Source organism: Gigantopelta aegis, chromosome 11 (genome assembly GCF_016097555.1).
Source record: "Gigantopelta aegis isolate Gae_Host chromosome 11, Gae_host_genome, whole genome shotgun sequence".
NCBI classification, from domain to species: domain Eukaryota; kingdom Metazoa; phylum Mollusca; class Gastropoda; order Neomphalida; family Peltospiridae; genus Gigantopelta; species Gigantopelta aegis.
In genome coordinates, this window is record NC_054709.1 from 5606105 (window position 1) to 5626418 (window position 20314).

At 39.1% G+C, this 20314-nt stretch overlaps 1 protein-coding gene across 6 annotated transcripts in view; it reads right to left on the reverse strand.

Moving 5' to 3' along the window:
• Positions 1-20314, reverse strand: part of LOC121385360 (histone-lysine N-methyltransferase 2C-like) — a 185323-nt gene that overhangs the window by 114033 nt on the left and 50976 nt on the right. For 5 of the 6 annotated variants that reach the window (XM_041516013.1, XM_041516015.1, XM_041516011.1 and 2 more), the window contains exons 16-25: positions 17284-17408; positions 16638-16760; positions 15184-15291; positions 13023-13127; positions 12054-12158; positions 11563-11744; positions 9002-9166; positions 3777-3889; positions 2664-2765; positions 1737-1952 (exon numbers count right to left, since the gene is read on the reverse strand). In XM_041516013.1, the coding sequence (XP_041371947.1) occupies positions 1737-1952; positions 2664-2765; positions 3777-3889; positions 9002-9166; positions 11563-11744; positions 12054-12158; positions 13023-13127; positions 15184-15291; positions 16638-16760; positions 17284-17408 (1344 nt within the window). Of the gene's footprint in view, positions 1-1598; positions 1659-1736; positions 1953-2663; positions 2766-3776; positions 3890-9001; positions 9167-11562; positions 11745-12053; positions 12159-13022; positions 13128-15183; positions 15292-16637; positions 16761-17283; positions 17409-20314 lie in introns of those variants that run through there. The other variant, XM_041516016.1, reaches the window with a different exon arrangement.

A 20314-nucleotide genomic window follows, 5' to 3' on the forward strand; every position in this document is an offset into this window, starting at 1 on the left:
AGTGCTAGTTTCTATCTATGGAGTGGATGACAAACCTTAAACTGACAGTGCTAGTTTCTATCTATGGAGTGGATGGACAAACCTTAAACCAACAGTGCTAGTTTCTATCTATGGAGTGAATGACAAACCTTTTACCAACTGTGTTAGTTTCTATTGATAACGTGGACAAACAGTGTTAGTTTCTATCTATAACGTGGACTGACAAACCTTAAACCGACTGTGTTAGTTTCTATCTATGAAGTGGACTGACAAACCTTAAACTGACTGTGTTAGTTTCTATCTATAAAGTGGACCTGTGTTAGTTTCTATCTATGAAGTGGACTGACAAACCTTAAACTGACCGTGTTAGTTTCTATCTATAAAGTGGACTGACAAACCTTAAACTGACTGTGTTAGTTTCTATCTATGAAGTGGACTGACAAACCTTAAACCGACTGTGTTAGTTTCTATCTATAAAGTGGACTGACAAACCTTAAACTGACTGTGTTAGTTTCTATCTATGAAGTGGACTGATAAACCTTTTACCAACTGTGTTAGTTTCTATCTATAACATGGACTGACAAACCTTAAACTGACTGTGTTAGTTTCTATCTATGGAGTGGATGGACAAACCTTAAACCGACAGAGCTAGTTTCTATCTATGGAGTGGATGACAAACCTTAAACCGACTGTGTTTTTTCTTACTATGAAGTGGATGGACAAACCTTTTACCATCTGTGTTAGTTTCTATTGATAACGTGGACAAACAGTGTTAGTTTCTATTTATAATGTGGACTGACAAACCTTAAATCGACAGTGCTAGTTTCTATCTATAACGTGGACTGACAAACCGTAAATCGACTGTGCTAGTTTCTATCTATAACGTGGACTGACAAACCTTAAACCAACAGTGCTAGTTTCTATCTCTAACGTGGACCGACAAACCTTAAACCGACAGTGCTAGTTTCTATCTATGGAGTGGATGACAAACCTTAAACCGACTGTGTTTTTTCTTACTATGAAGTGGATGGACAAACCTTTTACCAACTGTGTTAGTTTCTATTGATAACGTGGACAAACAGTGTTAGTTTCTATCTATAATGTGGACTGACAAACCTTAAATCGACAGTGCTAGTTTCTATCTATAACGTGGACTGACAAACCGTAAATCGACTGTGCTAGTTTCTATCTATAACGTGGACTGACAAACCTTAAACCAACAGTGCTAGTTTCTATCTCTAACGTGGACCGACAAACCTTAAACCGACAGTGCTAGTTTCTATCTATGGAGTGGATGACAAACCTTTTACCAACTGTGTTAGTTTCTATTGATAACGTGGACAAACAGTGTTAGTTTCTATCAGGGTTTCTGCCAAAGGGTAAAACAGGTATGGCGCTATACCCAAAATGTTTTGCAGATTTAATTTTTTTGACAAAATTAATTACTCTTTATTATTACTGTATGATTTTCTTAACCCTAATCCTAAACCTAACAAATGTTCTTTCTGGGGGAGGCCCCCATAACCCCTGTTGACTGCAGTTGTATTCAATTCCATAGCACCATACCTCAAAAAATGTCTTTCCGTCAGAAACACTATCTATGGCGTGGACTGACAAACCTTTTTCCATCGATTCTTCTCCATCTACTGATGACATAGAAAGAAGTCTTGCCACATTGGGGTGTTTAACCAATGGCGTGGATCGACAAACCTTTTACCAAATGTGTTAGTTTCTATCTATGGCGTGGATCGACAAACCTTTTTCCATCGATTCTTCTCCATCTACTGATGACATAGAAAGAAGTCTTGCCACATTGGGGTGTTTCACAAGTGGATCTATCAATGGCTGATCGGGTTTTCGCGGCGTTCGTCTTTGTCGAGGTTTCTTTGGAACTGGCATGGACATACTCTGAATCTGTTCAATACCAGAGGCCGACAAGTAGACTCCGTCCATGAGAAACTGTTTCGGTAGTTCTGTTTGTAAAAAAAGAAGAAAAAAAGAAAAAAACAAAAGTATAGTTAGTTTTGTTTCATTATACAAATGCCGGGGTTGCTGGCTGGAACAATGGGCCCAATGGGCCCACTGACAGAGACCGATCCTAGACTGACTTCGCATCAGGTGAGCGCTTTAGCATTCAGCTACATCCCGCCCGAATACACATATATACAATGTTGAGGCTAGAACGAGAAATAGCCCAATGGGTCCATCGACAAGACTCCATTCGGTGCGTGTTTGTGTGCATGTCAATGGAACAATAACAGATTTTGTTTAATACTGAAACAGAAAAATCTGAAAATGAAAATCAGTGTCTCTGTATACCGGGAAGGAAATGAAATGGTTTATTTAAAGTTGCTCTCAACACATTTTATTTATGGCGTCAGATTTATGGTTGAGGACCACACAGATATTGAGAGAGGAAACCCACTGTCACCACTTCATGGGCTACTCTTTTCGATTAGCAGCAAGGGATTTTTCATATGCACCATCCCACACACAGGATAACACATACCACGGCCTTTGACATACCAGTCGTGGTGCACTGGCTGGAGCGAGAAATAGCCCAATGGGCCCACCAACGGGACTCGATCCTAGATCAATCACGCATCAGGCAAGTGCTGTACCACTGAGCTACGTCCTGCTCCACTGTATATTGGATGAAAGGTAATGAAATGTTGTTTGCTTACCTGGTTCTTTTGGTGTAGGCAGCTGAATTGGTATAGGTGGAGGTGGCGTCGGCGGTTGTATTTTCTCTTCCGGGGGAGGTGGGGGTGGCGGAGGTGGCGGCACTGGAACAAAAACAGTAAAAGTTTAAAATTAACTACTATACACAGCTGTTGTCAAAAAAAAAGAAAATAAAGAACATCTGTTTAACGAATACATTTGATAATTCTCACGTAGTTTTAGAGGATACCCATTATATTTTTTTTCGTTGGCAGTTTAGACTAAATGTAACGACTTACATAGACCAGGATGTTTAGTTATTAAATGTAGATGTTGACAGAGTAGACTAAATGTAAAGATTTACATAAACTAGGATGTTTAGTTATTAAATGTAGATGTCGACAGAGTAGACTAAAGTAAAGACTTACAGGGACCAAGATGTTTAACGATTGTTGCTCTGACAGTGTAGACTGACTGTAGACTTACATGGACCAGGATGTTTAGTGATTGGACGATAAAACAGTGTAGATTGACTGTAGACTTACATGGATCAGGATGTTTAGTGATTGGACGGCAAAACAAACTGTAGACTGACTGTAGACTTACATGGACCAGGATGTTTAGTGATTGGACGGCAAAACCGTGTAGACTGACTGTAGACTTACATGGACCAGGACGTTTAGTGATTGGATGGCAAAACAGTGTAGACTGACTGTAGACTTACATGGACCAGGATGTTTAGTGATTGGACAACAAAACAGTGTAGACTGACTGTAGACTTACATGGATCAGGATGTTTAGTGATTGGATGGCAAAACAAACAGTGTAGACTGATTGTAGACTTACATGGACCAGGATGTTTAGTGATTGTATGGCAAAACAAACAGTGTAGACTGACTGTAGACTTACATGGACCGGGATGTTTAATGATTGGACAGCAAAACAGTGTAGACTGACTAGACTTACATGGACCGGGATGTTTAATGATTGGACGGCAAAACAGTGTAGACTGACTGTAGACTTACATGGACCAGGATGTTTAGTGATTGGACGTCAAAACAGTGTAGACTGACTGTAGACTTATATGGACCAGGATGTTTAATGATTGGGCGGCAAAACAAAAACTGTAGACTTACATGGACCAGGATGTTTAGTAATTGGACGGCAAAACAAACAGTGGTATCCATAATCAGCAGCCACTTCAGCCTCGTCTTCATTGGCGAGTCCATCACAGGACGAGTGAAGCCACCTGCAACGGAGAAATTGTCATTCTTTTATCAAACTGTTAAAGTTTGTTTTGTTTAACCACATCACTAGAGCACATTGATTTATTAATCATCAGCTGTTGGATGTCACATACAGTCTTAGAGAGAAAACCTGCTACATTATTCCATTAGTAGCAAAGGATATTTTATATGCATCATCCCATAGACAGGATAGCACATGCCTTTGATATACCAGTCATGGGGCACGGGATGAAACAAGAAATAGCCCAATGGGCCCACAGACAAGGATCTATCCCAGACCGACTGCGCATCAGGCAAGGGCTTTACCACTGGACTACATCCCACCCCTCTTTTATCAAAAAGTTAAGTAACAGAGCACATCAATTAAACACTGGCTACCGGATGTTAAACATTTGACAATTCTGATGCATAGTTTTCAGTTTTAAGTTCCTTTTCTTTATTCAATCCACTATAGCACATTGATTTTGTAATCGTTGGCTATTGGATGTCAAACATTTCATGATTATGATACATAATTTTATCATTGGCTATTGGATGTCAAACATTTCATGATTATGATACATAATTTAATCACTGGCTATTGGATGTCAAACATTTCATGATTATGATACATAATTTAATCACTGGCTATTGGATGTCAAACATTTCATGATTATGATACATATTTAATCATTGGCTATTGGATGTTAAACATTTGACAATTCTGATGCATAGTTTTCAGTTTCTTTTCTTTATTCAATCCACTAGAGCACATTCATGGCTGTTAACAAAAGTAAAATGTTGTGACTGAAATTTCAAGGTACAGGGCATTTCCCTGGTTGGGGGTTTAGATGGCGGATGTCAGTGCCATGATTATATCACCATTCAAAATGGTAGTGTTTTACATGACAATTGTAGTCCACTTTAAACATGTATTTCTCCCAACCCAAACCGTTACTTTTTTTTTTATTGGACAAAAACATTAATTTGATGGGTCCTGCAGGGAATCCTATATTAATGAATATAGTCCTATTAGGCTGACATTTGCTGGGGTGTTCTTTCACAAGCTACGGACATTTTTTTTAAAGTTTGCATTATTACTTGATATTATTTATTTAGGCTTGACCACCAGCTAATGGACAGCAAATCAAATATTCAAATACATTTACATCGGGTCGCCGCAAATTCATTACGGTCGTTACAAATTGGGGTAAAAGCCAATGTCTGATACTGCATTACGCTAACTTTGAATAGTCCTCTGTTGATCTTTGTGTCCATTTAACAATACGAAACGCAAAATCTTGCAGTTTTAATACCCCTCTCGCTCGTGCAACGTTTTGTGACCATGTCATATTTTACTTTGGGGTCTTTAGTAATAAACATGTTAAAATAAAACGGCAATGACTGGATGCATACTTTATTAATTAACATTACGTTGCACAATAACAACCCCCACCCCCCACCCCCCCAATTACGTTTTGTCACACATCCCATAATTCCTATTCTCCTTAGTGCACGTTGAGTAGTTCTCGATTGACCCCATTATTCAATCGTAAATAATAAAGAACATACCACTGGTCGGTAAATATTAAGTTTTCACCGGATCAATTTTTATTAACTCTCAATATCTATAATATGCAATCTAATAATCTCCCAGCAGAACTATTACATTGTAACAGTGTTCAAACTCGCACATGCTGTTCGTCACATGGTGTGACATCGGGTACAGCCATTACTTCAAAGGGAGTGAGTAGCACATTTAAATTAGGGGGGTTTTCACTTAATTTACAACTACTGTAGTAACAGGTTTTTTTTAGGGGGGTTTAATTACAAAAACCGTACCAAACATGATTTTAATTTTTTTTTAAATAATAATAATAAAATATCTGAAAAAAAAGTACGAAACATATGTACACACCTTTTTACAAAATAAGATCGTCTGCTTAAAATAGCACAGCAAATGGTAGTGCAGGATGCACATTAAGTCAATACTTTTACTTTCTACGTCCGTAAATAGCAGATTGGACGTGTTGCGATAGATCCCAAATATGTGTTAACGCAAATGGATGGATTAAAACAAAAAGTTATATTCTTCTACCAAAAATATATTATATCAGACAATGTGAATGTAGGCATTATTACTAAAAACCACAATACAACAGACTGTATCAAAACAGGATACACCTAATTTGCATATCCAGGTCAGAGTTGTTCGTCACGTGTTCATAATCGATCGGAAAACCAAAACGAAACTTTTTCGATGTCATTTTTGAAAAAAATATACAATTAGCTAAATTTGTAAACATTTTTATGAGTTCAAGTGTCCACGATAAGAGCAACTTTGGGAATCTTTATTGGGAAACTGTTGGGTCGAAGGGTCTAATTGGGGAAAAGTTTGATATTGGATTGGGAATTTACGTTAGGGGAATGGGGCCGTTCACCGGCCCCAAAATGTATAGTAGTTTATAGCCTGGGATGGGTCCCTAAAGAGGGTCAGTGGGGTAAAGAAAACGTCCTAAGCGATCGGGTTGACATTACGGAAACCGAAAACGGCCGAAGTGATTCTCATTTAAAAACAAAACAAACAAAAAAACCTGACTGCAAAAATAATTTCCACAATTTCTCTGACGACGGAAATCCGTCTCACGACAGACAGTTAACAGCCATGCACATTGATTATTTAATCATTGGCTATTTCATGATTATGATACATAATTTAATCATTGGCTATTGGATGTCAAATATTCCATGATTATGATACATAATTTAATCATTGGCTATTGGATGTCAAACATTCCATGATTATGATACATAATTTAATCATTGGCTATTGGATGTCAAACATTCCATGATTATGATACATAATTTCATCGTTGGCTATCGGATGTCAAACATTTGATGATTATGATACATAATTTCATCGTTGGCTATTGGATGTCAAACATTCCATGATTATGATACATAATTTCATCGTTGGCTATCGGATGTCAAACATTTGATGATTATGATACATAATTTCATCGTTGGCTATTGGATGTCAAACATTTGATAATATGATACATAGTTAGTATAATGATGCACCTATCACACTGTATACACTGAATAATGACGCACCTATCACACTGTATACACTGACTAATGATGCACCTATCACATTGTATACACTGAATAATGATGCACCTATTACATTGTATACACTGAACAATGACGAACCTACCACAATGCATACACTGAATAATGATGCACCTAACACATTGCATACACTGAATAATGATGCACCTATCACATTGTATACACTGAATGACACACCTATCACATTGTACACACTGAATAATGATGCACCTATCACATTGTATACACTGAATAATGATGCACATATAACAATGTATACACTGAATAATGACACACCTATCACATTGTATACACTGAATAATGATATACCTATCACAGTGTATACACTGAATAATGACGCACCTATCACACTGTATACACTGAATAATGACGTACCTATCACACTGTATACACTGAATAATGACGCACCTATCACATTGTATACACTGAATAATGATATACCTATCACATTGTATACACTGACTAATGATGTACCTATCACATTGCATACACTGAATTATGATGCACCTAACACATTGCATACACTGAATAATGACACATTGTATACACTGAATAATGACGTACCTATCACATTGTATACACTGAATAATATCACATTGTATCCACCGACTAATGACACACCTATCACAATGTAAACACTGAATAATGACACACCTATCACATTGTATACACTGAATAATATCACACTGTATACACTGAATAATGACGTACCTACCACATTGTATACACTGACTAATGATGTACCTATCACATTGCATACACTGAATTATGATGCACCTAACACATTGCATACACTGAATAATGACACATTGTATACACTGAATAATGACATACCTATCACATTGTATACACTGCATAATATCACATTGTATCCACCGACTAATGACACACCTATCACAATGTAAACACTGAATAATGACACACCTATCACATTGTATACACTGAATAATATCACATTGTATACACTGAATAATGAGCACCTATCACATGGTATACATCGAATAATGACGCACCTAACACATTGTACACACTGAATAATGACGCACCTATCATATTGTATACACTGAATAATGACGTACCTACCACATTGTATACACTGACTAATGACGTACCTATCACATTGTATACACTGAATAATGACGCACCTATCACATTGTATACACTGACTAATAAATTACCTATCACATTGTATACACTGAATAATGATGCACCTATCACATTGTATACCCTGATTAATGACGCAACTATCACCATGTAAACTCTGAATAATGACGCACCTATCACATTGTACACACTGAATAATGACGCACCTATCACATTGTATACCCTGATTAATGACGCAACTATCACCATGTAAACTCTGAATAATGACGCACCTATCACATTGTACACACTGAATAATGACGTACCTACCACATTATATACACTGACTAATGACGTACCTATCACATTGTATACACTGAATAATGACGCACCTATCACATTGTAAACACCGAATAATGACGCACCTATCACATTGTATACACTGAATAATGACGTACCTACCACATTGTATACACTGACTAATGACGTACCTATCACATTGTATACACTGAATAATGACGCACCTATCACATTGTAAACAATGAATAATGACACACCTATCACATTGTATACACTGACTAATAAATTACCTATCACATTGTATACACTGAATAATGACGCACCTATCACATTGTATACCCTGATTAATGACGCAACTATCACCATGTAAACACTGAATAATGACGCACCTATCACATTGTACACACTGAATAATGACGTACCTACCACATTATATACACTGACTAATGACGTACCTATCACATTGTATACACTGAATAATGACGCACCTATCACATTGTAAACACCGAATAATGACGCACCTATCACATTGTATACACTGAATAATGACGCACCTATCACATTGTATACACTGAATAATGACGCACCTATCACACTGTATACACTGACTAATGACGTACCTATCACATTGTATACACTGAATAATGAGGTCATCCTCGTGGTACATTATGCGACACGCCGGACACGCGACCTTGCTAGCACACGGCGCACACTGGGTGTAGTTGTTCTGCCAAAGGCTGTTGAATCCCGGAGACTTCGAGCCACAGTATTGGCAAATCACACACCTGAAGAAGAAGAAATAGTGCACACATTTATCTCAATTCCATTTATTTCAATGCTTATATCCAGTTAATGTTAAAATCTTACATCGGCATATCAGTTACTAATTGAAAATATCTATCTGAAATTAAAACACAATTTGTGTCATTATTTGAGGAGGGGAGGAGAAGGGGAGGGAGAGGAGAGAGGGAGAAGGAAAGAGGGAGAGAGAGAGAGAGAGAGAGAGAGAGAGAGAGAGAGAGAGAGAGAGAGAGAGAGAGAGAGAGAGAGAGAGACACATAGGCAGAAGTGACCGAGAAAGATAGAAACAGAGACAGAGAAAGGCAGGTCGGTACAGACTAAGAGACAGACCAACCGCAGAGATAGATACAGAGACAGACACCATCGGATACACGCGCACACAAATAGATAGAAACAGACAGTGGAAGGTAACGTCGAGAAGTTGGGAAAGCACTACATCCTATTTACACTTCCAGGTTCCCTTTGGCACGTGTTCTAGGGGTGGATCGAGACAGTAGGTGTGATAGAGAGACACAGACATCCAGGTTCCCTTTGGCACGTGTTCTAGGGGTGGATCGAGACAGTATGTGTGGTAGAGAGACACAGACATCCAGGTTCCCTTTGGCACGTGTTCTAGGGGTGGATCGAGACAGTAGGTGTGATAGAGAGACACACAGACATCCAGGTTCCCTTTGGCACGTGTTCTAGGGGTGGATCGAGACAGTATGTGTGGTAGAGAGACACAGACATCCAGGTTCCCTTTGGCACGTGTTTTAGGGGTGGATCGAGACAGTAGGTGTGATAGAGAGACACACAGACATCCAAGTTCCCTTTGGCACGTGTTCTAGGGGTGGATCGAGACAGTAGGTGTGGTAGAGAGACACACAGACATCCAGGTTCCCTTTGGCACGTGTTTTAGGGTTGGATCGAGACAGTAGGTGTGATAGAGACACACAGACATCCAGGTTCCCTTTGGCACGTGTTTTAGGGGTGGGTCGAGACAGTATGTGTGGTCGAGACACACAGACATCCAGGTTCCCTTTGGCACGTGTTCTATGGTGGATCGAGACAGTAGGTGTGGTAGAGACACACAGACATCCAGGTTCCCTTTGGCACGTGTTCTAGGGGTGGATCGAGACAGTATGTGTGGTAGAGACACACAGACATCCAGGTTCCCTTTGGCACATGTTCTAGGGGTGGGTCGAGACAGTAGGTGTGGTAGAGAGACAGTAGGTGTGAGAGAGACACACAGAGATATATAAAGCACTACATACCATTTACACTTCCAGGTTCCCTTCGGCACGTGTTCTAGGGGTGGGTCGAGACAGTAGGTGTGGTAGAGAGACACACAGACATCCAGGTTCCCTTTGGCACGTGTTCTAGGGGTGGGTCGAGACAGTAGGTGTGATAGAGAGACACACAGACATCCAGGTTCCCTTTGGCACGTGTTTTAGGGGTGGATCGAGACAGTAGGTGTGGTAGAGAGACACACAGACATCCAGGTTCCCTTTGGCACGTGTTTTAGGGGTGGATCGAGACAGTAGGTGTGGTAGAGACACACAGACATCCAGGTTCCCTTTGGCACGTGTTCTAGGGGTGGATCGAGACAGTAGGTGTGGTAGAGAGACACACAGACATCCAGGTTCCCTTTGGCACGTGTTCTAGGGGTGGGTCGAGACAGTAGGTGTGGTAGAGAGACACAGACATCCAGGTTCCCTTTGGCACATGTTCTAGGGGTGGATCGAGACAGTAGGTGTGATAGAGAGACACACAGACATCCAGGTTCCCTTTGGCACGTGTTTTAGGGGTGGATCGAGACAGTAGGTGTGGTAGAGACACACAGACATCCAGGTTCCCTTTGGCACGTGTTTTAGGGGTGGATCGAGACAGTAGGTGTGATAGAGAGACACACAGACATCCAGGTTCCCTTCGGCACGTGTTCTAGGGGTGGGTCGAGACAGTAGGTGTGGTAGAGAGACACACAGACATCCAGGTTCCCTTTGGCACGTGTTTTAGGGGTGGATCGAGACAGTAGGTGTGGTAGAGAGACACAGAAATCCAGGTTCCCTTTGGCACGTGTTTTAGGGGTGGATCGAGACAGTAGGTGTGGTAGAGAGACACAGACATCCAGGTTCCCTTTGGCACGTGTTCTAGGGGTGGATCGAGACAGTAGGTGTGGTAGAGACACACAGACATCCAGGTTCCCTTTGGCACGTGTTTTAGGGGTGGATCGAGACAGTAGGTGTGGTAAAGGGACAGTAGGTGTGAGAGAGACACACAGAGATATATAAAGCACTACATACCATTTACACTTCCAGGTTCCCTTCGGCACGTGTTCTAGGGGTGGGTCGAGACAGTAGGTGTGAGAGAGACACACAGAGATATATAAAGCACTACATACCATTTACACTTCCAGGTTCCCTTCGGCACGTGTTCTAGGGGTGGGTCGAGACAGTAGGTGTGGTAGCTGATATCACACTCATCACACAACAGGAGGCGGCCCTCATCATCTGGTCGACCGCAACCTTCGCACACCGTGCAATCCAGGCATCGCCAGCCCTTCTTCAAAACCACTTTCGTCACCTGTTGACACAAGAAACCAGCATTCTGAGAGTACTGCTAATGGGGCGTTCTCAGTATGCGATTAGTCTCACCGACTTGTTGCATGCAATTGAATCGAACTGAGAACACCTAAATCAGAACAACTTTAGTCTTATATGACAAGTCAGTCGGAATCGTATCAATTGGAACATATTCTATTTCTCATGACAAATCATAAGCTCTCAGCCAATCAAATCACATTAAAGTACAACCGTTTAGTTTTGTCACTTCCATGTTCTTGTGAAATATTGTGCCCTGCAATATGGAAGGTAGTTGTGTGCCTAAATTTACCTTGACACTAGCACAATAGGGATGGTAGCACTGTCCACACTGGGTACAAACAATCATCTTCCCTTCTTCACCACGACCAAATGCACCACAGCTCTTACAAACATCCTAAAAGAAAAAAGAAAGTCAAATAGCTTATGTGTGTGTGTGACAATATTTAATCAATTTATGTGTTAATACTTCAAAAATATATCTGAAAATATTCAAATTGGATGAGAAATGAAGTCATTTGAGCAGTGACATTTTATTTATTTTCAGTAGCAGTGACCTTGACCTTTGATGCATCATCCTATTCCTATGTAACAAGTTTCACGAAAATTGGATGAGTAAAGAACTCAATAGAGTGTCGATGCCATATGTCACTCGTTATGAGAGAATAAAGATAAGTCTCCATATTGGAAGAAATACGATGGAAAAAAACACGTAAAAGGGGGCAGTGTAATAAACATGAACAAATACCATTTGAAAACAAATTATACAGCAATTAGGAGAAGAAATGACATGACAAGAAAGAAAAAAGAGACAGTGTGATAAAACCTATGAAAAATACAATTCAACTGAATACGGCAATTATAAAGTGAATGAATGAAGGAAATGTTTTATTTAACGACACACTCAACTCATTTTATTCACATGGTTATATGCTGTCGGACATATGGTTAACGACCACAGATATTGAGAGAGGAAACCTGCTGTTACCACTTCACAAGCTACTCTTTTCGATTAGCAGCAAGGGATTTTTTATATGCACCATCCCACAGACAGGATAGCACATACCACGGCCTTTGATATACCAGTCGTGGTGCACTGGCTGGAGCGAGAAATAGCCCAATGGGTCCACCGACGGGGATTGATCCAAGACCGACCGCACATCAAGCGAACGCGTTACCACTGGGCTACGTCCCACCCCTATAAAGTGAAAGAATGAATGATTGATATCCCAGCACAAAAATATGATTATAAAGTAGTTACCTGATCTAAGGTGTAGTTATCTTTTGAATTCATCAAGACAATTGTTGATGGGTGATCATCACCGCTGTCGTCTTTAGACGTATCTGTTTCAACTCGACTGCTTCCCTGTAAATATAGTACAGTTTTACAGATACATTTCCACACTCGTCTCCAGGGCTCGAAACTTGCCCAAAAAATAATAATGGATGTTGGCAAAGTATGGTAAGAATAGTGGAATACAAATATTAACAGTGGCTCATGTTATAGCTCTAAAGAAGATCACCCACATAGTATTATTTGGGCGACTAACGCCATTATTTTTTTAATATATTTAAGTAGCCCAAACAGGACATTGGTCGTATTTGGCGACCTGACCACAGATCATTTCGAGCCCTGCATCTCAATGGCATCATGTAGACCATCAGGTTTAAAGTTAGTAGGCACCTAGTTCACATCCCAGTACTAGCTCATACCAATTTTATATAGCTATACTCAATAACGAATGTTTAGCAAATATCTTTTGTCTAAATTTGCCATTGTTGAATAAACTTAAAAGAATACCAGGTCCTCCTGTTGTGTTAAGGCAAAGGTTGATGAGTTTATGTTGTTTGTAAATGGTAAACATTTTAGTTGTGAATACTAATTAATAAAAATAGGTTAATTTATAAATGTTATGCCTTTTCTTTTAACATTAGCTAAACTTTCTTGTTGAGTATATATATATATATATATATATATATATATATATATATATATATATATATATATATATAATAAACAAAATCGTGTCTTGTTTAATAATACCACTAGAGTACACTGATTTATTCATCGTAGGCGTCTGGATGTCAAACATTTGTTAAGTCTGACAAATGGACCGAGAGAAAACCCGTTACATTTTCCCATTAGCACAGAAGAACAGTACATACCATTGCCTTTTGCACTGCTTCCCACATGTGATAGATTGTGGATCAGCCCTTAGTAATATTATTCAGATATTAAGCTGCTGAGCAGCACATACCATTGCCTTTTGCACTGCTTCTCACCTATTGGTGAAAAGTTAAAAGTCTGCTTTGTTTAACGACACCACCAGAGCACATTGGTCTGTAAATCTTCGGCTATGGGAGGTCAATCATTTTGGTCATTTTTAACAAATAGTCTTAGAGAGAAAACCTGCTACATTTTTCCATTAGGAGCAAGGCATCTTTTATATGCACCATCCCTCAGACAGGATGGCACATACCACTGCCTTTGATATACCAGTCGTGGTGCACTGGCTGGAACGAGAAATAGCCCAATCGACCCACTGACGCGGAATCAATCATAGACCGACCGTGCATCAAGCAAGCACATTACCACTGGGCTACGTTCCACCCCCAGCTCTTGATGAAATACATTTTACAACACACCTTAGTAAGATATAAAGACATAAAGTTGCTGAACTTACCAAGCTGCTAGTACTAAACTCTTGTCTTTGGGCCCATTAAGACTCGCTCTGGGTGGGAACTAGTACTACAGGCTGTGAACCAACCACCGAGGCGAGTGGCCTCCAGCTAAATTTTCCCATTAGCAGATAGGGATCATTTATATGCACTTTCCCACAAACAGGACAGTACAGTACATACCACTGCCTTTTGCACTGTTTCCCACCTCCCCATTTAATAAATTTTGGAACATCCTTTAGTAATTTTAATAAAACATAAATCTGCTAACTTTGATATATCAGTCGTGGTGCACTGGATGGAACGAGAAATAGCCCAATGCACCAGCCGACGGGGATCAATCAGACAGACCGTGCATCAAGCAAGCACATTACCACTGGGCTACGTGCTACCCCCACCTCTTGATGAAATACATTTTACAACATGCCTTAGTAAGAAGGAAAGAAGGAAATGTTTTATTTAACGATGCACTCAACACATTTTATTTACAGTTATATGGCATCAGACATATGGTTAAGGACCACACAGATATTGAGAGAGGAAACCCGCTGTCGCCACTTCATGGGCCACTCTTTTCGATTAGCAGCAAGGGATCGTTTATGTGCACCATCCCACAGACAGGATAGCACATACCACAGCCTTTGATATACCAGTCGCGGTGCACTGACTGGAGAGAAAAATAGCCCAATGGGTCCACCGACGGGAATCGATCCATGACCGACCGCGCATCAAGCTGAACTTACCAAGCCGCTAGTGCTCAACTGTCCAGTTTTCACTCGAGTCTTCGGGCCACGTCGTTTTTCTCCAAATTGCAGTGGGCGTCTCCGTTTTTCTGGAGCAAGGGGACGGGTCTGAAAAATTCACAATATTAATAAAAGTGTGGAAAACTGGATTAAATATTGTGATTAGTCGTCTTGCACAAGCAGATCAATAACTAAAGAGGCAGTTTTAATGTTGCTTTAATTATTAAGATGTTTCTGACTAATAATAAAGCTTTATAATTAAATTTCTTTTACATTCATTACAATATAACTTCATCCCATTGGTAGCAATGCAAGTTTATTCATTTCACAATGAACGTAAAAATTACATTTGATGATGTCATTTTACATTGGTACTTTCTCTTCTTTTTTTGTGGGGGTGGGGGTATGTCTTATTGAGTGTTATTGTGTATTGGACCAAAACTAATTCAATATAAAACATAAAACGTTTAATGTTATCGTTAGTAAGTATGTTTTCAATTTAATTATAAGAACTGTCTGTTATTTCTTTTATGTTCATCTGCGCTTTCCCAATTCAGAGTTTGTGGATGATTTTTTTTTTTTTTCCATACCGCGATGAACGTAAACAAAACAAGACAACCTTTAATAACAACTGAATTTCATATCTATTGTATTTTAGTTTAGAATATCAGGGTTTCTGATCATCCCGCTCATATTAACTCAAAACTTTATTTGAATTCCTAATATACTTTTTCGTACGTACAAAATGAAACCGAGGTAAACTTGTGTTTTGGGTTACTACAAATAAACGATAAACGATAAACCTGAAATATAAAGACATATTTATTCTAAACAATATATTGTATTTAATATCATGTAGAGCGAAGGAAGGAAGGAAATGTTTTATTTAACGACACACTCAAAACATTTTATTTACGGTTATATGACGTCGGACATATGGTCAAGGACCACACAGATATTGAGAGAGGAAACCCGCTGTCGCCACTTCATGAGCTACTCTTTTCAATTAGAAGCAAGAGATCTTTTATATGCATCATCCCACAAACAGGATTACACATACCACTGCCTTTGATTTACCAGTCATGGTGCACTGGCAGGAACAAGAAATAGCCTAAAACAGGTCCATCGATGGGGATCGATCCCAGACCGACCACACATCAAGCGAGCACTTTACCACTGGGCTGCGTCCCACTCCTGTGTAGAGTGACTCCTGGGAACTCGCCCCAGTGAGCGACATCTCACCACAAAATGGGTTGTTCTTTAAAACAAGGTCAGTCTGCTAACAACAAAGGTTAAGTTTAGTGATTCAGAAGACTCTACCAGCGGCAAATTCAGACTGGACTCAATTAATTGCAACATCATTAGTGGATTTTCAAACTGGGAATACTTAACTTCAAACTGCATTTGCAAATTCCAAGACTTGATCCGTATAAAGTACCAATGATTTTTCTTACCCGTGGACGTCCAGCACCTATTTTCTTGCGCCCAGGGGGAAGCCTGCCTGCTCGCATGTGACCCTCAAGCATTTCAGCCTTGGCAGCCATGTAGGTGGCCAACCCAGATGATTGGTGTATACCCTACAAACGGTAACAATATAGATATAAACAGATCTCCCAGATGACTGGTGGTTATACCCTACAAACGGTAACAATATAGATATAATTACAAATGTCCCGCTGTTATACAATTTACTCAGTTCTGATTGGATGACATCGCTTAAAAAAACTAATGTTATCCTTTGATAAACCTCAGAAAATGAAGTCATTATGTCAAATGCATCAAACAGTGACAAATTTAGTATAAATCGCTTCCCTACATTACGCAATTTTATACAATTTGTTACGGATAAACATAAATAAATTCAAAAACAATTTGAAACAATTCTTATGTAAACAAATCACAAAGTTTCTTCATCACAAGTCAAACAGAGAGAGAGAGAGAGAGAGGGAGAGCGAGAGAGAGGGAGAGAGGGAGAGAGGGAGAGAGGGAGAGAGAGGGAGAGAGGAGGGTGGAGAGAGAAAGAGCGAGAGAGCGAGAGAGAGAGAGAGAGGGAGATGGAGAGAGAGAGAGAGAGAGAGAGAGACAGACTGAATACTGTACCTTCTCCATGTCTATGTCGATACTAGAACTAGAATCCTCACACGTGTAGAGCGACTCCTGGGAACTGGCCCCAGTGAGCGGCATCTCGCCAAGAAACGGGTCGTCCTTCAGAATAGGGTCAGAGTCTGCGAACAACAACGGTTAGCTTTATAATAAAATAAAGTTAAAACCTGACCAAAAAGAATGTGTCATAACAGGGATTTATCAAGGTATTCTGTGGTTCCAAACATAGGCCCCTTCTCAAAAGAAAACGTGGCACTGAAAATTCCCAATTTTTGTACTGAAAATTCCCAATTTCTGTACTAAACATTCCCAATATATATTATGTCTACAGGTAGGTTCTAGTAAATTAATTTAACAGTGGTGTACTGCATTATTTAGTGGCCTGAAAACATATGCCAAGTATGATTTACTTGCGATATTTTTACCCAATGCCATTAAACATGGGACTCTGACAAAATATTGTGGATAAATCCATGTTTAAAGTTGTAGTCAAATATGAGATGATATCATGTATATATTTTCATTTTCAATAAAAGGATAAATATTTTAGTTTTCTGAAAAATTACTGAAAATCTAGAATCAAAATTGCTTAAAGGAAACATGTCACGTAAACCATATTTGGCACCAACCATGTACAATTAATTATAAATTGAATCACCTAAAAAAAAAAATTATAAAAAATTAATTACTTAAAATATCTCCATAAAAGAACCCCAGATACGAGCTCTTAGCGGAAATTGCCGATCTTTAATGAGCAGGGCAATCACGAGGTCCGTGACGTCAAAGACGCGTCGCTTGATCTGACGCCTTACACTTAAAAGCATTAGTCCGTACCACGCATAAAGAATCTAAGACTTGCACAGCTTACCAAAACAATGAGTGTTCGTTCGCAAAACGTTTTGCCGTATCAATATGAGCTGTTAGTAAATGAAGAAAGACACACATTTACTTACAACAGTGATACTGAAGAAAAAACGGATAGCGAGTCGGAGGGTGGAGAAACTGATGGTGCCAGACCAGACCGGTCGACCAATTTACAGCCCGGAGCCCGAAAGTAACCCGGAGACAAAACCAAAACTCGGATGCTAATGCCGAGGTGTATACTGTTCATATTTAGCATAAAGATACACCTCGATATGATGTATTTAAATATGTAAAAAATATAAATGCAGGACAAACGTTTTTGGGTGGGTTTTTTTAGAAAATATCGCATTTTTTATGTTCGGGCTGTACATAATGAAATCTGTATGCACAGTGTAAACATACGCTCTAATTTACGACAAGGCGCTTCACTTTAATTAACCTGGCTTGTAAAACAACATAAATGACTTGAGAGTATAATCAACTTTTAAACTAAATATATTTCTATTTGCATAAATAGAACGAAATGGGGTTATAGTATTTTTCTCTCATAAAAAAAAGCAGCATATTATTAGGCCTATTGGTTGGGTGCGTTAGAGTAAAAACGACCACTCACGATACCCAAGTGATAATTTTCTTTTCTTTGGTACTACGTAATTGGTCAATTTTGTAATTTTAGATGGGAAAGTCTACTTAATCAAGGGTTTTACAGCATTATTTACAGTAATGAAGCAGGGCGGCTGATAATGTCCATTAACATTGTACTATAGTCGCGACAGGTTATGCCACAATACCCTGTGATCTTAAAAAAACTGGCACGTATTTTGTACGTATGTCTAGACCGTGGTAATCACTTACCTGGTCGATACCCTGCAATATACACCTGCCAATCAGGAATCACATGTGCAGGCCACGGAAAGAAAGGACCAATTAACTAAAACAACACTCCGATTCTCAAGTCAGCCCGTGGATGAAAACATAATAGTTATTTCGACACCGACAGTAGTGGTTTATTTTGTATTGAACTTCGTGTTGCTTTGGGGCTTCGGGCGATGAGGAACGTTTTTGTGACGTATTCCGCCCGAAGATTAAAAACATTATTTAAAATTATTATTGTTTTCTACACGTTTTTTAAAACATATTTAAATACATCGTACTGAGATGTATCCTCATGCCAAATCCCATGTTTGTATATGCCATATTTAATTACTTATTGACGTTTCCTTCTTCGGACGGTGAATACAGATTTTGTTATGTAGGCCTACAGCCCTAACATGAAAAATCTTTTTTTTTCCCAAAAAATAAATAAATAAAAAATTCTACATTTTTGTTTTAACATATATAAATACATCATGCTGAGGTGTATCTTTGTGCCAAATATGTACAATGTACACTTCGGCATTCGCAACCGAGTACTGTATTTGTCTCCGGGTAACGTTCGGGCTCCGGGCTGTAAATAGGCTGACACCAAAGTACTATGCGGTGTTGGTGTCCAATCTTTTCTTTTGCGATAAAATACATGCGTCTTTCTTCGGATACAATCCTTTGGAAAACCATAAAAAGACAATCCCGATCGTTTAAAGTGTTTATTTTTACACCCAAAGGCCGCGCAGTACGGCACTGTTGGACTGGAAAGATCGTAAGCCCCTTACTCCATATATAAACAGTTAACAACAATGGAAGAGTACAGCGGCTCTGACGTCACTTCCCTTTTTTTCCGAACGCTCACGAAGAAATATGCATAAATCGTACTTTGATACTGATTAGCGTAATTTCTTCATTTTAAGTTAACTACACGTATTTTATTGTTATAAAGTTATTTGTATATTATTTTTATATCATTTTTCTTTTAAAATGAGCTATAATATGGTCTCGTGTCATGTTTCCTTTAAATGACCACAAAAAAGTTGGAAATCCACAAAAAAATTGACATTCCTTGTTCCTAGGACATTAAGATATGCTATAGAAATATCCACTCGCAACAACAGATGTAAAGCAAAATAAGAATGTCCAATTTAGAGATTTCTGGTAGAAATTCAATTACAAATTTTTGTCAAAATGGCCCTAAATATTCACAAGACAACTGCAAAGGGACATTCCTGAGTTTCCTGCAATTTTTAAGATGTTATCGATTAACAAAGACTTTTTAACGATTGTAATTACATAT